This window comes from Balaenoptera musculus, chromosome 1, assembly GCF_009873245.2.
Source record: "Balaenoptera musculus isolate JJ_BM4_2016_0621 chromosome 1, mBalMus1.pri.v3, whole genome shotgun sequence".
Lineage (NCBI taxonomy): Eukaryota > Metazoa > Chordata > Mammalia > Artiodactyla > Balaenopteridae > Balaenoptera > Balaenoptera musculus.
This window is the reverse complement of record NC_045785.1, coordinates 7265094-7282538: the sequence shown is the minus strand read 5'-3', so window position 1 is coordinate 7282538 and position 17445 is coordinate 7265094. Positions and strand designations below refer to the sequence as shown.

The 17445-nt window shown below is 57.2% G+C and overlaps 2 protein-coding genes across 9 annotated transcripts in view; one reads left to right on the top strand and one right to left on the bottom strand.

Moving 5' to 3' along the window:
• CLSTN1 (calsyntenin 1) overlaps positions 1-9976 on the top strand; it is a 79114-nt gene extending 69138 nt beyond the window's left edge. For 2 of the 4 annotated variants that reach the window (XM_036846539.1, XM_036846514.1), the window contains 9 exons: positions 2048-2104; positions 3414-3571; positions 4654-4802; positions 5094-5320; positions 5818-5988; positions 6329-6474; positions 7518-7653; positions 7918-8102; positions 8434-9976. In XM_036846539.1, the coding sequence (XP_036702434.1) occupies positions 2048-2104; positions 3414-3571; positions 4654-4802; positions 5094-5320; positions 5818-5988; positions 6329-6474; positions 7518-7653; positions 7918-8102; positions 8434-8625 (1421 nt within the window). In that variant the 3' untranslated portion in view covers positions 8626-9976. The remainder of the gene's footprint in view (positions 1-2047; positions 2105-3413; positions 3572-4653; positions 4803-5093; positions 5321-5817; positions 5989-6328; positions 6475-7517; positions 7654-7917; positions 8103-8433) is intronic. The other 2 variants (XM_036846532.1, XM_036846522.1) reach the window with 1 other exon arrangement.
• An 81-nt stretch (positions 9977-10057) lies between these two features.
• The window catches only part of PIK3CD (phosphatidylinositol-4,5-bisphosphate 3-kinase catalytic subunit delta), a 49941-nt gene continuing 42553 nt past the window's right edge, over positions 10058-17445 (bottom strand). For 4 of the 5 annotated variants that reach the window (XM_036846471.1, XM_036846482.1, XM_036846462.1 and 1 more), the window contains exons 10-24: positions 17259-17355; positions 17025-17155; positions 16484-16534; positions 16235-16402; positions 16022-16143; positions 15681-15824; positions 15406-15505; positions 15081-15259; positions 14874-14986; positions 14570-14648; positions 13858-14025; positions 13149-13272; positions 12806-12951; positions 12479-12611; positions 10058-11831 (exon numbers count right to left, since the gene is read on the bottom strand). In XM_036846471.1, the coding sequence (XP_036702366.1) occupies positions 11694-11831; positions 12479-12611; positions 12806-12951; positions 13149-13272; positions 13858-14025; positions 14570-14648; positions 14874-14986; positions 15081-15259; positions 15406-15505; positions 15681-15824; positions 16022-16143; positions 16235-16402; positions 16484-16534; positions 17025-17155; positions 17259-17355 (1893 nt within the window). In that variant the 3' untranslated portion in view covers positions 10058-11693. The remainder of the gene's footprint in view (positions 11832-12478; positions 12612-12805; positions 12952-13148; positions 13273-13857; positions 14026-14569; positions 14649-14873; positions 14987-15080; positions 15260-15405; positions 15506-15680; positions 15825-16021; positions 16144-16234; positions 16403-16483; positions 16535-17024; positions 17156-17258; positions 17356-17445) is intronic. The other variant, XM_036846499.1, reaches the window with a different exon arrangement.

Genomic DNA, 17445 nt, shown 5'->3' with positions numbered 1-17445 from the left:
TTTTAGTTGTTACTCTTAAAAATTTAGTTCAAACTTCCCAAATTAAACAATAATTTCTGAGTAATGATTTTAAAAATAAGAATAAGAATACAAGGGATTTCCCTGGATGTCCAGTGGTTAAGACTCCGCACTTCCACTGCAGGGGGCGCGGGTTTGACCCCTGGTCAGGGAACTAAGTAAGATCCCACATGCTGCACGGCGCGGCCAAAAAAAACAAAGAATAAGAACACAAGTGTGGGGACTTCCCTGGTGGCGCAGTGGTTAAGAATCTGCCTGCCAGTGCAGGGGACACGGGTTCAAGCCCTGGTCCAGGAAGATCCCACGTGCCGCGGAGCAACTAAGCCCGTGCGCCACAACTACTGAGCCCACGCTCTAGGGCCCGCGAGCCATAACTACTGAGCCTGCGCTCTAGAGCCCGCGAGCCACAATTAATGAAGTCTGCGCGCCTAGAGCCTGTGCTCCGCAACAAGAGAAGCCACCGCAATGAGAAGCCCGCGCACCACAAGGAAGAGTAGCCCCCGCTCGCCACAACTAAAGAAAGCCCACGCTCAGCAACGATAAATAAATAAATAAATAAATAAATAAATAAATAGGCATGATATTTACATATTAAAAAAAAAAAAGAAAGAATACAAGTGTGAACCTAAATGTTATTTTGTATTCTGGGAACTTTGTTACATGGGTTAAAATACCACCCGCCCCCCCACCCCATCCCACCCTGCCTTCCTCTTCATGTCACGGTGTCGCTGCCATCGGATGGCAATCACTTTTCATCCTTTCTCATCTCTTTCTACCTCAGCCCTCAGCATCCTCAGCCAGAAGAATCTGCCTCAATTTCCAAACCAAACACAAGTTTTAAAAATTTTAGTTAATGGGGGAAGAAGATCTCCTTTCTTCCCTTCAGGGGATTTGAAGTCCCTTTCCCTTCAAGTTCATTGTGCGGAGCCTGGGCTGGAGGCCCGCCTCGTGGGATTAACGGAAACGTCAGTTGTAACTGTGTGTTAGGGGGACGTAGGAGCTGTGTGGGCTCCGGGGCTCACCTGTGCACACCTGGCCTCGTCCCCGTGTGGCCACAGCAGGAAAGGCGGTGAGGCCTGCACCGTGGGGTGGGGCGGGGAGAGGGAAGCCGTGCACCCACCGCGTGGTCTGGAGAGTGGAAATTCTGTCCTCCGTCGCTGGGCGGGTGCCTCGACCCAGAATGCTGGGCGGGAACCACAGCCGCCGTCCCCAGGCCCGGCACCGATTATGTTTCTCTGGGTGAGTTCCTTAACCTCTGACTCTCCCTTTCTGTTCAGAGAAACTGGTTAAAAATGCCTTCTTTCCTCTGTCACTTGGAAGTCAAAGTCTAAACCGATGTGAGCTCCTTTTGAGCTTTCAAAAAAGACATACATGTTCACTACATACCGGGCTTTGGATGCTGCCACGTGTCTTCCCCGTTAAAAAGGCCGGCGCTGTGGTCCAGGGTGGGTGCCTTTCACACCAGGTACGTCTCTGCCGTCAGCGCCAGCTGCCACCTCGCAGTGTCCTGCCTGGACAGGTTGAGGAGATCAGTGAATTCAGTGCACAGCTTTTACTCATCTCATTGTGAATCCAACCTGTGTTTTGGCAAGGAGGCTGCGGGAAGGTGGAATAAAAGAATGGAAAGAGATAAACAACAAGGTCCTACTGTATAGCACAGGGAACTACAATGTATTCAATATCATGTGATAAACCATAATGGAAAAGAATATGAAAAAGAATATATACGTATAATTGAATCGCTTTGCTGTAAAATTAACACAATATTGTAAATCAACTATACTTAAATAAAATAAATTAAAAAAAAAAAAAGAATGGAAAGAAGCACGGGGGTGGTAAATATCCCTTTGGGAAAAGGTGACCAAGTACAGGTTTCATCCAGGTGTGGAGTGTGTCCCCAAGAGGGATGGGAGGGGAATTTTTCTCTTTGTGTTTGTGTTTGGTAGCTTTTCAAAACTAATTTTCAAGGTCCAGTTTGAAGAGCCTAACCTCTTGGTCCTTTTCTATTGTCTGTCTTGCTTTTCTACAGAGTATTCAGGAGTTGAAAATGACAATGAAACTGAGCCTGTGCCTATGGCCTCTGCAGGTTGCTGGACTTTCTTGCCTACGGTTCACTATTGTGTTTCATTTAAAGTCGAGACATCAATTCATTGTGCATTTCGCATGAGACGCCCAAGTTGCATTTTGGTCCCAGACACTATTTGAGCTGCTGCTTTGCCTTATGCTACCCCACTGCATCATGGGATTTCCCTTTTCTGCCCATTCTGATCCCAGTTGAAGTGAGAGCAAATGACTCATTAATGCAGTGTACTAATGGGAATTTTTTTTTTTCCTCATCAAATTTTACCCCATCCCACTGCGTGAGGCGCCCCGCTGAAATCTCACAGGCTAAGTTTGCTTGGGAGGCCACCTCCTGCTTCTCGTGTGTCTGAAACAGGAGACAGGAAAAGGCTCGTGTCTAGATATTCTGTCCTGACTGATAATAAGTTTTAAATAATGTTTCTTAGAAATCTCGATATCCCTAGTGACGATTTAGTGTCTAACGTCCCTTATCCGGAGTGAGGCATGCTACTGACAATTGGTCTCTCCTCCTTCTTCAGTGTAAGAACAGGGTTTAGTACCTCCTGGTTTTGGCTCTTTGTTACCGTCTGTCAAGGGCCACCTTCTGGCTTTTTCTTGTAACATCTTCACTCTTCCCAGTTGTCCTCAGTAGTAGGAGACAAGCACACTGGGACTCAACAAAATAGCCGTGTAGGCAGCCTTGATACTAGGCTTTGTGCAGGGTGGGATTTTAGCATTCCTTTTATCTTTCTACTCCTGCCTGTGTACATTCATCCCCGAGTTTGTATGTATTCCCTGAGTATGCTCAGTTAGAAAAAGCAACCCAGGGGAATTACCTGGCAGTCCAGTGGTTAGGACTTGGCGCTTTCAGTGCAGGAACAGGGGTTTGATCCCTGGTCGCGGCGCAGCCAAAAAAAAAAAAGAAAAGAAAAAAAAAAAACCCAGCGCCTGATCCAGCTGATTGAGAAGGCAGTGGTTGAAGAGGCTGGCGCTGGTAGGACATCACTTGTGAACCATGATGACGGGTGCAGCGAGGGCCACCCTTACCAGGAAGTGGCCGCATGTGTGGGGACACTCACAGGACCTCTTGGCTTCTGGGCTTCGGGGGAGGGACCCCCAGCTCCTCTCTTCTCCGGGCCACATGCATGATCATAAACCATTTAATTTCCTCATTGTGCTTCCATGTCGATTGCAAGGCTAACAGGATCTGGTAGGAACTAACCCGCATGTCCACCCATCAGGCTGCCACCACCGATAACATCGCATTGAAAAGTGAAGCAGGAGGCCCTGGGCTGCACTCACAACTTCTGCTTTTCCACCCCCGTGTTCTGCAGGTGGTGACCTGCACATGACTCAGTTTTTCCGAGGTAATCTGGCTGGCCTGACGATCCGTTCTGGGAAACTCGCAGATAAGAAAGTGATTGACTGTCTGTATACCTGCAAAGAGGGGCTAGACCTGCACGTCCCCGAAGACAGCGGCAGCGGTGTCAAGGTAACACCAGCACCCACCTGCACGGCACCCACGGCTTCCTCAAGCACAAGTGCGGAGGCTGTTGGCATAAGGATTGATCGGTGATTGGTCCTGAGCTGCTTTTACTCACAGCATCTCCGACACCACACGCATCGGGTGTCTTTCTCACACCAGTTCTCCAGCTCCTGGACCCCAACTCCCCAGGCGTCCTGTAATCCAGTTCAGTCCTGACACTAACTGGGCACCAGGCCCCAGTGCCCCCCACATGCCTGCTCCTCTGGTGCCAGCTGCAAGGATCTGGGCCTCCGGTACCCACACTTGGCTGAAAAAAGTCGAGGGTTCCTAACAATCCCTCGCCCTTTTCAGGTTCAGTAATTTGCTAGAACTGCTCAGAAAACAGTTCACGTACTATTACTGGTTTATTATGAAGGACACAACTCAGGAACAAGCAGGTGGAAGAGAGGCACAGGACCAGGAGTGGAGGAGGGTGCACGGGCCTTCCACGCCCCCTCCAGGTGCACCACCCTTCCGGCACCTCGCTGTGTCCACCAGCCCAGAAGCTCTCCAGACCCTGTTGTTTAGAAGTTTTTGTGGAGGGTCTGTTATGTAGGTATGATTGATCAAATCGTTGACGACTGTTGATTAATTAACTCAATCTCCAGTCTCTCTCCCCTCCTCCAGAGTTTAGAGGTGAGGCTGAAGGTCCAATGTAATCACGTGGTTGGTTTCTTTGGCAACCAGCCTGCATCCAAGAGTCACCTCATTAAGGTAAATTCTGGGGTGGCTGAAAGGGGCTTATTAGGAATAAAAAAAGATGCCGCCATCCCTCAGGAAATTCCAAAAGTTTTAGGAGCTCTATGCCAGAAACCAGGGACAAAGACCAAATATATATGTCCTATTATATCACAGATCTGTCTGTGCCTTAGATATTTACCATCATATAATAGGGTCACGGTCACTGGAATTACGTGAGCTTTTCTTCTCCAAGTCACCAATCCAAATCAATCCCAAGCTAATCCTCTTTGTCGAAGTGTTCGTGGTTTCAGCTTCTTGCAGTTGGAACCTTATTCTGTTCCTGTCTCTCTGTTTTGGTGCCATTTCAGATCCAAGCCAACCCCAGTCAGTCAGTGTTGACCTTGGAGGGAGAGGATGTAGGGGAGTTGGATAAGGCCATGCAGCACATTTCCTACCTGAATTCACGACAGTTCCCCACACCCGGGATCCGAAGACTCAAAATCACCAGCATGGTCAAGTATGTGCTGACTTTTAACAATAAACCTGTCTGCTCAGTGACCCTTGAGAAGAAAATGTGTGTATTTAGGTTTTTAAGTCAACCCAGCCTCCCTTCTGTAAGGAAAGGTGATCCGTCCCTCGTTACCAGAAAGTTTGAGTGATGTGTGGAAGCACATTCTGGGAGTGGCCGGCGTCTTGTCCCCTAGGTGGTTGTGGAATCCTGTGGTCCACCTCCGAGCGCCTTTGTCTGTGTGGCTTGAGAAGCCGCCTCTTAAATCCCTGACCCTTCCGTCCCCTTCCTTGTTGGCAGGTGTTTTAACGAGGCCACCTGCCTCTCAGTCCCCCCGTTGGACGGCTACGTGATGGTTTTGCAGCCGGAAGAGCCCAAGATCAGTCTGAGTGGCATCCACCATTTTGCTCGGGCAGCTTCCGAATTTGAAAGTTCGGAGGGGGTCTTCCTTTTCCCCGAGCTTCGGATCATCAGCACCATCACGAGAGAGGTGGAGCCCGAAGGAGAAGGGGACGAGGACCCCACAGGTAACAGCCTAGACCAGTCGCCCAAAAGTGGGCGGCTGAAACCCCACTGCCGCTACTTATTTCTTGGCCCTTTTCCTCTGTGATTTTGTAGACTTGAATGTTTTAATGCTGTTCTTGGGTCTGCTTCTGGAATCTGACCCGTGGGCTAGAGCGCATTATGATCTTTGGAAACCCACCTGGAGGGTCCTTTCATCTTTTTTCCAGCTTGACGTCAGAATCTGGGATGGCTCTTGTGGGTTGGGAGGATGGAGACCAGGGCAGGGGTTGCTGCTGTAGGGGTGCTCCTGCTGGCTGGCCCCCCACTCTCGGGCCTTCCTGGTGGCCAGTCCTCCTAGACACATAAAGCACTCCCCATTCTTGAAAATGACTGTCCCGTACCGCCGTCCGTGGTCCCTGAAAGGCCTCTGTGAGTTTGAGGAGGAGCAGACGGGCCGTCGCTGTGAGCACCTCCCTGGGCTCCACAGCCTCTGCTATTTCCGGTTGGGCCGTTTTTGCAGTTCAAGAGTCACTGGTGTCGGAGGAGATTGTCCACGACCTAGACACCTGCGAGGTCACGGTGGAGGGAGAGGAACTGAACCAAGAGCAGGAGAGCCTAGAAGTGGACGCGGCCCGCCTGCAGCAGAAGGGCATCGAAATGAGCAGCTCTGACCTGGGCGTGGTCTTCACAGGTGAGAGGCCAGACCCCAGACCGGGAGAGTGAAGGCTCAGAGCTCAGCGCCCACCTCCTCCCAGCTCAGCAGCTGGAGAGAGTCCTGGAGGAGGTGGGAAAGGATGAGCGGTGGCCACACACCTTCTCCCAGACGGGAAGGGAAGCACAGCTCTGCCTGGTGTCCCGTCCTCATAACGGGTAGAAGCTTGGGCGCGTGTGGCGCCTGCCCCTCAGCAGCGGACGACGCCCCCGCAGTTGGCAAGCCAGACGCGCGGCCGGGTGGCTCTGGGGCCCGCCTGCAGCCTGCCTTTGCCCTCGGCCCGTGTCCCTAAGCTCAGCCGCCGCCGTCTTCCCCGCAGGTGTCGACACCATGGCCAGCTACGAGGAGGTCTTGCACCTCCTGCGCTACCGGAACTGGCACGCCAGGTCCTTGCTTGACCGGAAGTTCAAGCTCGTGTGCTCCGAGCTGAATGGTCGCTACGTCAGCAACGAGTTCCAGGTGGAGGTGGGTGCCGGGCTGTGCCGAGCAGGGCCAGCAGCGTGGTCACCGGGCGCCTCGCTCACGGCCCTGATGTTGGCAGATGCCGATTTTTAGAGCACTCGTGGTGGCAGCTGTTTGGGTTCATCCTGGGGTGGGTCGCCTTTCCCAGCCGGGGGGCTGCTCCCCGTTAGACCTGCAGAGGTTTGGGGGGACAGGTTATACACGGGCTGGGCTGGGGCACAGCACGGTGCCCCCCTTCACAGGCTGCCTTAGCCCGAGAGTCGGAGGGGCCTCTGGAGGGAGGTGGTCAGGACCGAGTGGCGGTCCGTGCCTCGGGCTGAGGGGCAAGGTTGTTTCTCGAGATTTGACACTGCTTTTGCCGGGGGAGCCGGGGCTTCTTTGCAGGTGGCTGGCCCTGCCGTGAGTAGATCCTTGGCCCAGGGCGAGGGTTGCCGCCAGCGCCGGCAGGGCTGCTCTCCGCTGAACGTGGTCGTGGGGACTCAGGCCGCAGTGGCCAGAGGGCACTCGTCCTGCTCGGACACCTTTCGTGTCACTCAGAGCTTCTGTGCCCTGGAGAAATGGACCCAAAGTTACTCTCAGCAATTGAACGCTTCCGTTGTGACCCCGTAGCAGCAGAATTAAACTCACAGGGCTGAAGAGCCCATGAGTGTTTTCTTTGAGCCAAAGGGTAGCAGACTGGAAAGGAAATAAAGGCTCTGATTTGTGCTCTCTGTCACGTGGCTGTAGTTTTGGGAAAAGAGGGGCAGTGTCGTGCGCCCGGGCTTCTCGAACCACCCGTGGTGAAGGGCCGGCGGTGGTGCTGTGTCTTCTCCTCCAGTCTGTGGTGGATGAATTATTTTATTAGATACAATAAAAGTGAGTTATTCCAACAGCAGGATGTTCTTGGCTGTGTGACAGCATCACATGGTTACGGCAGCCTCCTTGGCTGCCTCTGTTCTTCTCTCCGCCCACCAGCACCGGTCCAGGGCCCACTTCGGTGGTGCTGGTCAAGTGCATGTCCATTCCACGCGCGGACACGTCCGGGCTGCCTTGTGTCTCCGCTGCAGGTGAACGTCATCCACACGGCCAACCCCGTGGAGCACGCCAGCCACATGGCCGCGCAGCCGCAGTTCGTCCACCCCGAGCACCGCTCCTTCATTGACCTCTCAGGTCACAACCTGGCCAACCCCCACCCGTTCGCAGGTAGGCCTGGGACGCCCCTCCCCGCCTCCTGCCGTGAGCTCAGCGCCCCCTTCCCCCACCGCCGCTCAGAACAGCCGCCGGCCGGCCTGGCTGTTACTCCACGTCACACGAGGAAACCGGAGCACGGACGGGGCAGCGAGGGGCCGAACCCAGACTTGAACCCGTGCTGAGCCTTTGCTCGGAGCGAGCAGTGGAGGCCAAGGGCACACGGTGGGCCGGGCCGGGTCTCGTCATCACAGCCGTCCTGTCTCCTCTTCCCCGCAGTCGTCCCCAGCACCGCAACCGTCGTCATCGTGGTGTGTGTCAGCTTCCTGGTTTTCATGATCGTCCTGGGAGTGTTCCGGATCCGGGCCGCTCACCAGAGAACCATGCGGGACCAGGACGGCGGCAAAGAGAACGAGATGGATTGGGACGACTCTGCCCTGACCATCACCGTGAACCCCATGGAGGTGGGTGAGGGCGGTGGCGCCCCGACTGAGAACCCCGCAGGCCAGGGCCCCAGGGAGGCTCAACTCACCCTCACGCTCACGTGCTTTGCGTGGTCCGCACCGTGACCCTGCGTGGGTAAACTGAGGCCTGGGGGGCCTGCTTTAGGGTCGTGGTCCCGCTGTGGGTGGCGACCGGAGCTCTGTTTCCCTTCATCTTTGGTGAGGAGCCTAGTCAGCCCCTCTTGCTGGGTCGTGGGATGTGGCCTCTGGCGGGTGGACGAAGCCTGGGTCACAGGCTGGGGCGGGGGGAGGGGGCTGGCTTCAGCGCCTAGTCGGGCTGTCTGTTTGTCAGACGTATGAGGACCAGCACAGCAGTGAGGAGGAGGAGGAGGAGGAGGAGGAGAGCGAGGACGGGGACGAGGAGGATGACATCACCAGCGCCGAGTCGGAGAGCAGCGAGGAGGAGGAGGGGGAGCACGGGGACCAGCAGACTGCGAACAGGCAGCAGCAGCTCGAGTGGGACGACTCCACCCTCAGCTACTGAGCCGCGGCCGCGCCCTCCGCCGCCTTCTTTCTGCTTCAGGAGACTCTGCTGTCATCTCTGTGCCCGCCCCGAGGGTCCACGATGTACAAAGTCATTCTGGCCAGTAGGTCTGCAGACCCTCCCGGTCGCCGATCTCTGCCCGTGCTTGGTGTATAGGACCATAGGCTCCCCCTTGCCCCCTCCCGTCGTCCGCCCTGCTCGCTCTTAAGTTATGTGTGAGCTGACGCTCGCTCTGCAGCTGATGTCGACTCCAGAAAAGCCGCAGTGACTGGACTCCTTGACAGAGGGTTAGGGTTGCTCACTCCTACCTGGTAATCCTCTTCTTTTTTTTTTTTTTTTTTAAAAAAGTTTTTATTTTTTCCAAACTAGTGCATGTATAAAATGGCAGAATGGGGTTAATATGTAGATGATGAACTGACTTTTTAATATTTTGTAAATAAATTGGGATTCCTCGTGTCTTTTGTGCTAGCATAATCCGGGGCTGGATGCAAAGTGGAGTGGAGACACTGAGCGTGGGAGGGGAGGGACCGAAGACCCATTCCCCCCCTCCCCCAAGATGAGGAGAAAGGAGCACAGACATTGCTCTGCTGCCCGGCAGGAGGGGACCGGATCAGGGACCCCTCCTTGGAGGCTGGAAACGGCCAGGTCTTTTCTTTGGGATTCTACCCATTGAGGGCTGCGGGGAGCTGGGGTCCCTGGCCATGTTTGCTCCCTTCTCCAAGGACCGGCAGCTCCTCATGCAGGAACCTGGACTCAGGTGCAGCCATGGGGTCCATACTGAATAGATGCAGGTTTCCTTGCTGGTGAGAGCATGTTTCGATCATGTGGATGGTGCACACCCTCTGACCACTTGGTCTGGAGACAGCAACAGGCCTGGGGGCTCTGTACTCAGAACCTGGCTGAAATGACGCCCAGTGGCCTGAAGGCAAGTGCTCGATTCCCCGAGCACCTGCGCCCCTCCTCCCCAGAGCCCCCGGGGGTGAAACCCATGTCCAGTAGGTGGTGAAGGGAGAGAACCGCAGTCAGGAGTGAAAACCCCTACAGCACGTGGTTTTTAATTTACATGTAAATTTTTAGATTTCTAAAACTGGGGGAAAATAATTTTGAACACTGTTCTGTGATCCTAAGTGCTAGTCTCGAGGACACTGCCAGCTGTCCTGTGTCGTGTGTGGCCACCCCTCCGTGTACTGCCACTGTCGCTGCTCTGTTTGGACCGTGGATAGACGCTAACGCGTGGACGGGACGCTCCGCGCTGTCTGTAGCCGCCGTGGTATCACTTTTCAGATGTGTATATTGATGATAGGTCAGAAAGTGTATACATACAATAAAGTCTGTTCTAACTCCAGTGGGAGAGTGGGTTGTTTCTGGTCTCGTTTTCATCTTAATCCTGCATTCTCTTGTTTCTTTCTGAGCCAAGAACATAACATACCAAGGCTTTTATTTCTTTTAATCTGTTTTTACCTCTCATTTCAAGGTTTCAGACTGTTGAACCTACATCAGTTACGCTGAACTCACCTTCCCCATACAGAAACATCAAATGATTTAAAAAAAATAGAAAATACTCTTCTTGTCAGGCACACAGGCCGTGCACCCAACCAGCTATTGCTGTGTATATGCAGTGTGCTGCCCACACCAGGAAGCACAGACTCGTTCAAATAAATAACAAGTAGACATACACTCGGCTTTTCCTATTTCCAAACAGGTGGGTGGGTCTGATGAATTCAGCACTTAGTTGGGAACCAGAGTCTGGTCAGTGGGGCTCTGTGGGTGGCACGGATTGCTATGGGCAGTGCCTCTCGGCCACCTCTTGTGAACCAAGAAACAGAGTTGGCACCTGGGCTCTTCTGGAAGCCGTGCACCTGGGCTGCTGAGAGGGCAGCTACTTCTGGCTCTGCTGAGCCGTGCAAAGCCTTTGAGAGGTAAGTGGTGTCGCCCCTGTGAGTCCCGAGTCGGCTGCTAATACATGAAGCTCGCCTGTGGGCTTCCAGAAGCCCAGATTCTTAGCCCCACCTCCAGAGTTGGCTCCAGAAGGCTGAGGGAGGCCCGGGAACCTGCATTTCTTGAACTCCTCAGATGCACCTAAGGCCGAGCCCGAATCATTTCAAGCTAAGTACCGTTGGAGGAAAAGATGCCACCACACCCTTAACTCTCACGCTTCTGCTGCCTGGGTACCGGGAGCAGGTTCTCAAAGGTGAGCGTTCTGGAGAGGAGATCAGGTCCTTCACGACCTAAAACCTGCTTTAGGAGGAGGGAGGTTACATATAATTGCACAAAGTACTCGCACCTGCTTGCGTCTTGAACCATGACCAGGATGAGCTAAATCAAGCTCAGACCTTTTTAAAGTGTCTCGAGGACCAGCGTGCGCTATACGTGATGGGCGCTGGGGCCTTTCTCCCGAGCCATAGAGGTTCAGTAAAGTAGTTGGGCTATTTTTTTTCTCACCCGCAAACAAAATCGCTTTACAGCAGAGATGAGAGAATTCCCGTACCCAGGAGTCGCTTTAAAAGTGGAAAGCAATCATCCCTGAATCTAGAGGGTACCCAGGCCTCCTCTGGGGGCTGCCCAGAACTCAGCCAATGGAGGGCACGCAGGTGGAGGGGGTGAACAGGCGTGGGTGCCCTGTCTGGACAGCAGGCACCGGGTCACTGCCAGGCACCAAGGCCGGTGCAGCATGGCGGGAGCCTGGGGAGAAGGCAGCTCCCGCATGGGAGAATCGTCTCTGCCGGCTCCAGACCCCCCAGCTGGAAGACTTGAGGTCACAGATCCTCGGCGAGATGCGGCCTCGAGGTGCCGGGCTCACAGTGTCTTCCCATCAAAGCCCAGGGCTCGGATGGGGAAGCGGGAGGACGGTGCCCCTCCCCACATTAGGGTGCATTTCCATGTATGGCTGTTTAGTTCCCGAAACATTTCAAGTCATAAATAAATAACCAGTGTAAACAAAAGGCAGTTGTGTAGGTTCTTTCCCAAGGATGCCGTCCAGCCTTTCAGGCCCCGGAGGGTGGCCGAGGGTGCCCGGCTCCCAAGACTGACAGCTCGGTTGTCTCCAGGCCCGGGGCTTGCACGGGCTGCTATTGCCTGTTGTCTTTGGACACGTTGTGGGCCAGCCAGTTGACTTTGGTTTTCCAGCTCTCCCGGAGGGCTTCGTTAAACTTCACCCGGAAGTGCTTCAGGGCCTCCTCCTCCGTCTTCCCCAACGCCAGAGAATCCTGAGGCAAGATCGAAGCAATGGGCGTCCCACGGAGGGGCCTGGGCCCTGCTCAGCAGGGAGCCCGGTCTCCCTGCACCTCCGCCCTCTCTGGGCAGGTAACGCTCCCTCCTCAGAGAACTGCACCAAGGGAGCCAGGAGGGCGCCACCCACACTTCCCCTGGGAAGAGCTCTTCGTTCCCACCCCAACCAAGGCGGCCCCCGCCCCGCCCCATCCTCAAAATAAGATGCCAACTCAAGCCGGGAGGTCTTGGCCCTGAAGGCAGGTGGCCTGGCCTTCTCCACTGGAAGCTGGCAGGAGGAAGAAGGGAGGGAGCAGCTTCTTCCCAGGAACTCGGGGGCCATGGCCCACCCCCCTCACTCCCCGCCCCAGCATCTTATAAACTGAAAAGACGCAGGAAGGAAAGACAGTTTTTAACCATGGAGGGAACCCTCTTGTACAAGTGGAAACAGCCGCAGCCTGCGGAGGACGGGAGGGTGGGCCAGAGCCGGTGGCTTTCCGCCAGACCCGGGTCCCAGGCCGGTGTGAGCACACGCGAGTCAGGAGGGCCCTGTGGGTCCACCACGCTCGGGGGTTGGGGGGGGCTGCCTCGAGGAGCCTGGGGCTCCCTGGTCTCCTGCCGGGCGGGGCCCTGCCCTGGCGTTTACCTTGAGGTACTGGATGTCTTTGGCGCAGCTGAGCTCAGGCAGGCCTGCCGCCCGCATCAGGGCGAAGAGGTGGAGAAAGAGCAGCCCGTGGCGCCGCAGGATGGTGTAGGCCCTTTCACAGTAGCCCCGGAACCTGCAGTGGGAGGTCAGGGAGGGGGCCCTGGGTCCTCCCGTCCGCCCGCACCCCAGCCAGCCGGCCAGCCCGCCCTCACCCTGGAAGGAGCCGTGCCCACAAAGCCCCAGCGTCCTCTGACTGACCGCCCCCAGTGCACCCCGCCTGGGGCCCCCAGCACCAAGGGGCATCTCGGGGGTCTGAGGCACCCTCACCTTTCAAATTTCTCACTATTATTCGTCTTCCCCTGCTGGATCACGTGGACAAAGTCATAGGTGAGGATGAACGGGACTCGCTCACGGTTGATTCCAAACTTGGTCTTGAAATTCCCCAGAAAGTGGCCAAAATCAATGTGGAACAGCTGAGGGGAGGGAAGAGCAAAGACCCAAAAGGAGTCAAAAAGGAGGGTGCCTCACCCAGAGGAGCCTGGGGAGGGAGAGGGAGCTGGAAGGGCTTGGATAGGGGGCTCCGCCAGCAGCCGTGTGCAGAGCAGAACGGCCAGCGGGCCAGCACCGGGCGGCAGGCACCATGCTCATGGCAGCCCCACACCACCCCTACCTGCCCGTTCTCTCGGATCATGATGTTGTCGCTGTGCCGATCGCCGATGCCCAGCACGTATGTGGCCACACAGTAGCCAGCGCAGGAGAGGGTGAACTCCTCAATGGCTCGATCCAGGGCCTCCCTGGGGGGTAGGGATGGAAACCACAGCCACACCATTTAGCAGCTCCTTCTACCAAGGGGCGGGGTCTATGTCCCCTGCCCTTGACTCTGGCCTTGTGACTTGCTTGGACCAACAGAACATGGAGGAAGTGATGCTGGGCTCCTTCCAGAGCCTGGGCCTTAAGACACCTTGCAGTTCCTGAACCTTCCCTACTGCCATGGAAGGAAGCTGAGGCTAGAATGAGAGGCCACATGGAGAGAAGCCCCAGAGGTGCAACCCTCCAGGCCCAGTCAAACTACCAGATGAGAGCAGTTGCATGAGTGATTAAAGCAGAAGAACTACTCAGCTGAGCCAGCTCAAGTTGCAGATTTGTGATTTAGGCCCCTAAGTTCGGGGTGGTTGTTATGCGGCAATAACTAACTGATACATGTGGGAACAGAGACCTGACCCACTCCCCCACCACCCCACCCCACAGCATCTATGGGATGGTCCTCGGCTGAGCCAAGAAGCCACAGAGACTGTCAAAGACCCTCCTCCTTGCCTTTGATTCCCAAAGTCTGCCTCTTGGGAAGGAGAGGGCGTCTGTCCCTTGGGCCCGAAACCTACCCAGGGTTCTTGGACTTGAGCCAGTTGAGCAGAGCATCCTTGTTGAAGGCAGCCGTGGCCACCATGTTGCTCTTGTTCAGCTGGATGTTGGCGATGGTGTCTGAGTGAAGCACCACCTCGATGAGGCCTGTGTGGTCCCCGGTGGAGAGGCAGCCATAAGGGGTCATCCTAGCCAGGTGGGAGGAGGGGCAGGTGGACACAGTGGTCAAGGGCTGTCCCAGGGGCTTCTTGACCCCGAGGAGCTTAACCCAAAAAGGCTGCAGGAGATGCTACTCAAGTTGCTGAAAAGAGGAGGCAGGTACTGGGGGCGAGCCCTTGACTCCCAGGGCTCCAGGGAAGGTTCCTTGGAGAGGTCACACCAGCACCCAAGATGCAGAGAGGAAGAGTCGGCACCTTGGCTGAACTCATGTTTGCTCAGAGAGAAAAATCCAGGTGGCTCGGAAGAAGATGGGGCAGGAAGCCAGGGATGCTTGAGGCAAAGGGACCAATGGAGGGAGACAGTGCAAAGGGCCAGGGCTGGCCTTCTCCATCCTCATCCTGCGGCCCTATCGCCTCCCTGACCCCGAGTTTCAAACTGGTCCCTGCTCTTCTTAGAAGAGACTGTCTTTTTTCCAGCTGAGGTGGTAATGTCAGCTTTGACAGGGGACCCCTCCAATGGGGTACAGTCCTAGGCCTGGTGCAGGCACAAGTGGATGATGGGAGGGCCTCTCACCTCAGGTCCAAGCCCTCCTGCTTCCACAGAACGTCCATCAGCTGGATCATCTGCAGGGTCAGCATGTCCTGGCGGAGGTCTGCGCAGCCGCCCCCGGGGAGGAAAGGCACGAGTTTCTGGTGGGTTCTCCAATCCCAGCCATGCCCAGGCCCCAGAGTCCCAAGACTCTGTCTTTTCATCAGCTCACCCTCCAGGAGACCCGCCCCCGACCCCCACCGCAAGGTGTGCCCGCCGAGGGTAGTATGGCAGGGCGAGGGGAAGCCAAGGCCTCAGCGGGTCCCTCCCCGGGGCCCGGCCTGCTCACCGTCCCCGTTCTTAAAGATGATGCCCACGGTGCCATCGCTGCCCGCCTCCTCATTGCTGTACATGACCCACAGGGGCTTCATCTTGGAGTCCATGAAGGTGCACTGCTCCACGCTGCCGGACCAGAGAGCGGTCAGCAGCGGGCCCTCCTCAGGGCCTGGGGGGAGGGGAGGAGGTGGGGAGGCCCCGCCTGGGGCCTGGGGCTCACCAGACTTCAGCCAGCAGGGTGCTGGGGTCGAGCGGGGACTGCAGGTGGGAGAGGGCCTCCAGGTAGGTCTCCTGGCGCATGCACAGGTGCATCAGCTCCTTGGTCTGCGGCTTGGTGGTCTTCTGGGAGCTCACTTTGACGACGTCGTTCAGGGCCTTCAGTTTGCTCAGCGCTTCCCCCTGGCCAGGAGGATGGGAGGGCAGCGTGGGCAGGCCGGGAGGGGCAGGCTCCGAGCCTCGGCCTGGCCCACGCGGTTCTACAGGGGCCCGGGCAACTCTGCCCCAAAGCAGAGCCCAGGCAGGGGTGCGGGGGCCCCGCGCCTCACCTGCTTCATCAGCACCTTCATGTGATGGGTGCTGCCCCTGCAGTAGGCCTCCATGATGAGGCCGAAGCGCAGGGCCACCGAGGGCACGTGCATCTCGGAGCTGGGGGAGGAAGAAGGGGCTGAGCCTCGCCTCGCCTCGCCAGGCGGGGCCACACAGCCCCTCCCAGCCCGGCAGGACCCAGCCACCGAGGACACCCGGGCTGGCCGGCGGGAAACGCGAGGCCCGCAGGCAAGAGGCCCCTCCTCCCCGTGGCCTTCCAGGTGAGTCCAGCTACCGCAGGTGCCAGAAGAGGAAGTGGCCGATCTTGCGATTGGCCAGGGCCCGGTCCAGCAGGAATTTGGTCAGCTCGCAGTCGAGGTAGGACTCGTACTTGAGCACCTGCACCAGCTGCAGCAGGTACTGGAAAAGCTCGTCGTCCCTGCAGAGAAGGGAGGCTGGCTGGGGCCCGGAGCTTCACGGCTCGGGAGAGGGTCTGCAGCTGGCGAGGGGGCAGGGTAGGTGCGGGAGGCCAGCCTCACCTGAGCAGGCCCCCAGGAGAGGTCCCCAGCCAGCGCCTAGACCCGGGCCATTGGGGCAAAGCCGCCCTCTGAAGATGAGGAAGCCCGCGGGACTCACGTCAGTTTCCGCAGGGACTTGATGGCAAAGGAGCCCACGTGGCGGTCAGGGAAGCTGAAGTCCAGCAGCTCCAGGGCGCTCAGGACGGGCAGCTCGGGCCAGGAGCACAGCAGGTAGAGCATCTGGGGGGTGCTGGTGGTCAGGGCAGGGGGCGCAGGCTGCGGTCTGGCTCCAGACTCTGCCCCCTCCCCCGGCCCCGGCCCCGCCGCCCACCTGGGCCACGTCCTCGTGCTTGTTCCACTTGGTGACCAGCAGCAACCGGGCCAGCGCCTCGGGGAAGTGCTCCTGGATCTCGTGCCGCATCTTCCACACCAGGTCCTTCTCGTGCTCGTATAGCTCCCCGGACCCCCGGCGCTCCAGGATCTCCCGCAGCTGCAGCTGCTGAGGGGCACAGGTGGAGGTGGGGGGGCGGTGAGGGCTGCAGCCAGGTCCACGCCCCACCGCCCACGGCCCCCAGCTCACCTCCTCCTCCGTGAAGCGCCCGTGCTCCCCATGCCGCCCCAGCTCTAGGATCTGCAAGAGCGACCCTGCTGTCAGCGGCAACCCCGGGGCCTGGGCCAGCCTGGCGGGGGGGGCCCCGGGGCGGGTGTCAACACCTCGGCACTGCCGACCTTGTGCGCCAGTGACTCTCAGTGCTGGGGACTCTCCCGCGTGCTGTAGGGCGTTTAGCAGCACTCCTGACCTCCACCCATGAGATGCCAGGCGCATCTCTCCCACTAGTCGTGACAACCAAAAATGTCTTTGGACATTGCCCAAAGTCCCCTGGGGGGCAAAGCGGCCCCTGGTTGAGAATCGCTGCTCTAGGACACACGAGGATTCCAGAGAGTCCAGGAAGCCCCCAAGCGTGTGTGGGCACCCAGCCCCCAGCCCCGGGCAACTCACGGGGTGCAGGGACCATGTCCTGGGGAGCCCCAGAGGCAGGGTCAGGACAGTTAACCTTTAGCTTCGAGGTTTCTGGGCAGGGTGGGTCCTGGACCCCAAATGGCGAGGGCCCCTCACTGACCTTGTCCAGGGCAGGGTAGTATACAGGGTGGGGGGCCACCTCAGGGAGAAAGATGACCAGGGCGGCCGCGCTCTCAGTGTTGGGGTTACTCCGCACGGTCCCACAGGGGTTCAGTAGCTCCCCTTTCTCGTCTGGATACAAGGACAGACGGAGTTGCAAGGGGAATGTCATCACGTGTGGGACCCACCTCCCCAGCCCCCCGGCCTCTGCCCCGCCCTCTTGGCCTGGGCCAACCTGGGACGGAGGGCCACATGTAGAGGCAGCGCTCGCCGGTCTTGAGCTGGTCCTTGTAATCAAACAGCATGAGGTTGGCCCAGGCGATGGGGCAGTCCTGGGAGAGAAACCGGGCAGGTCACAGCCAGCCGCCAGAAAGCCTCCGTTTGCCCTCCTGCAGGACGGGCCCAGCCAGACCGCGCTTCCC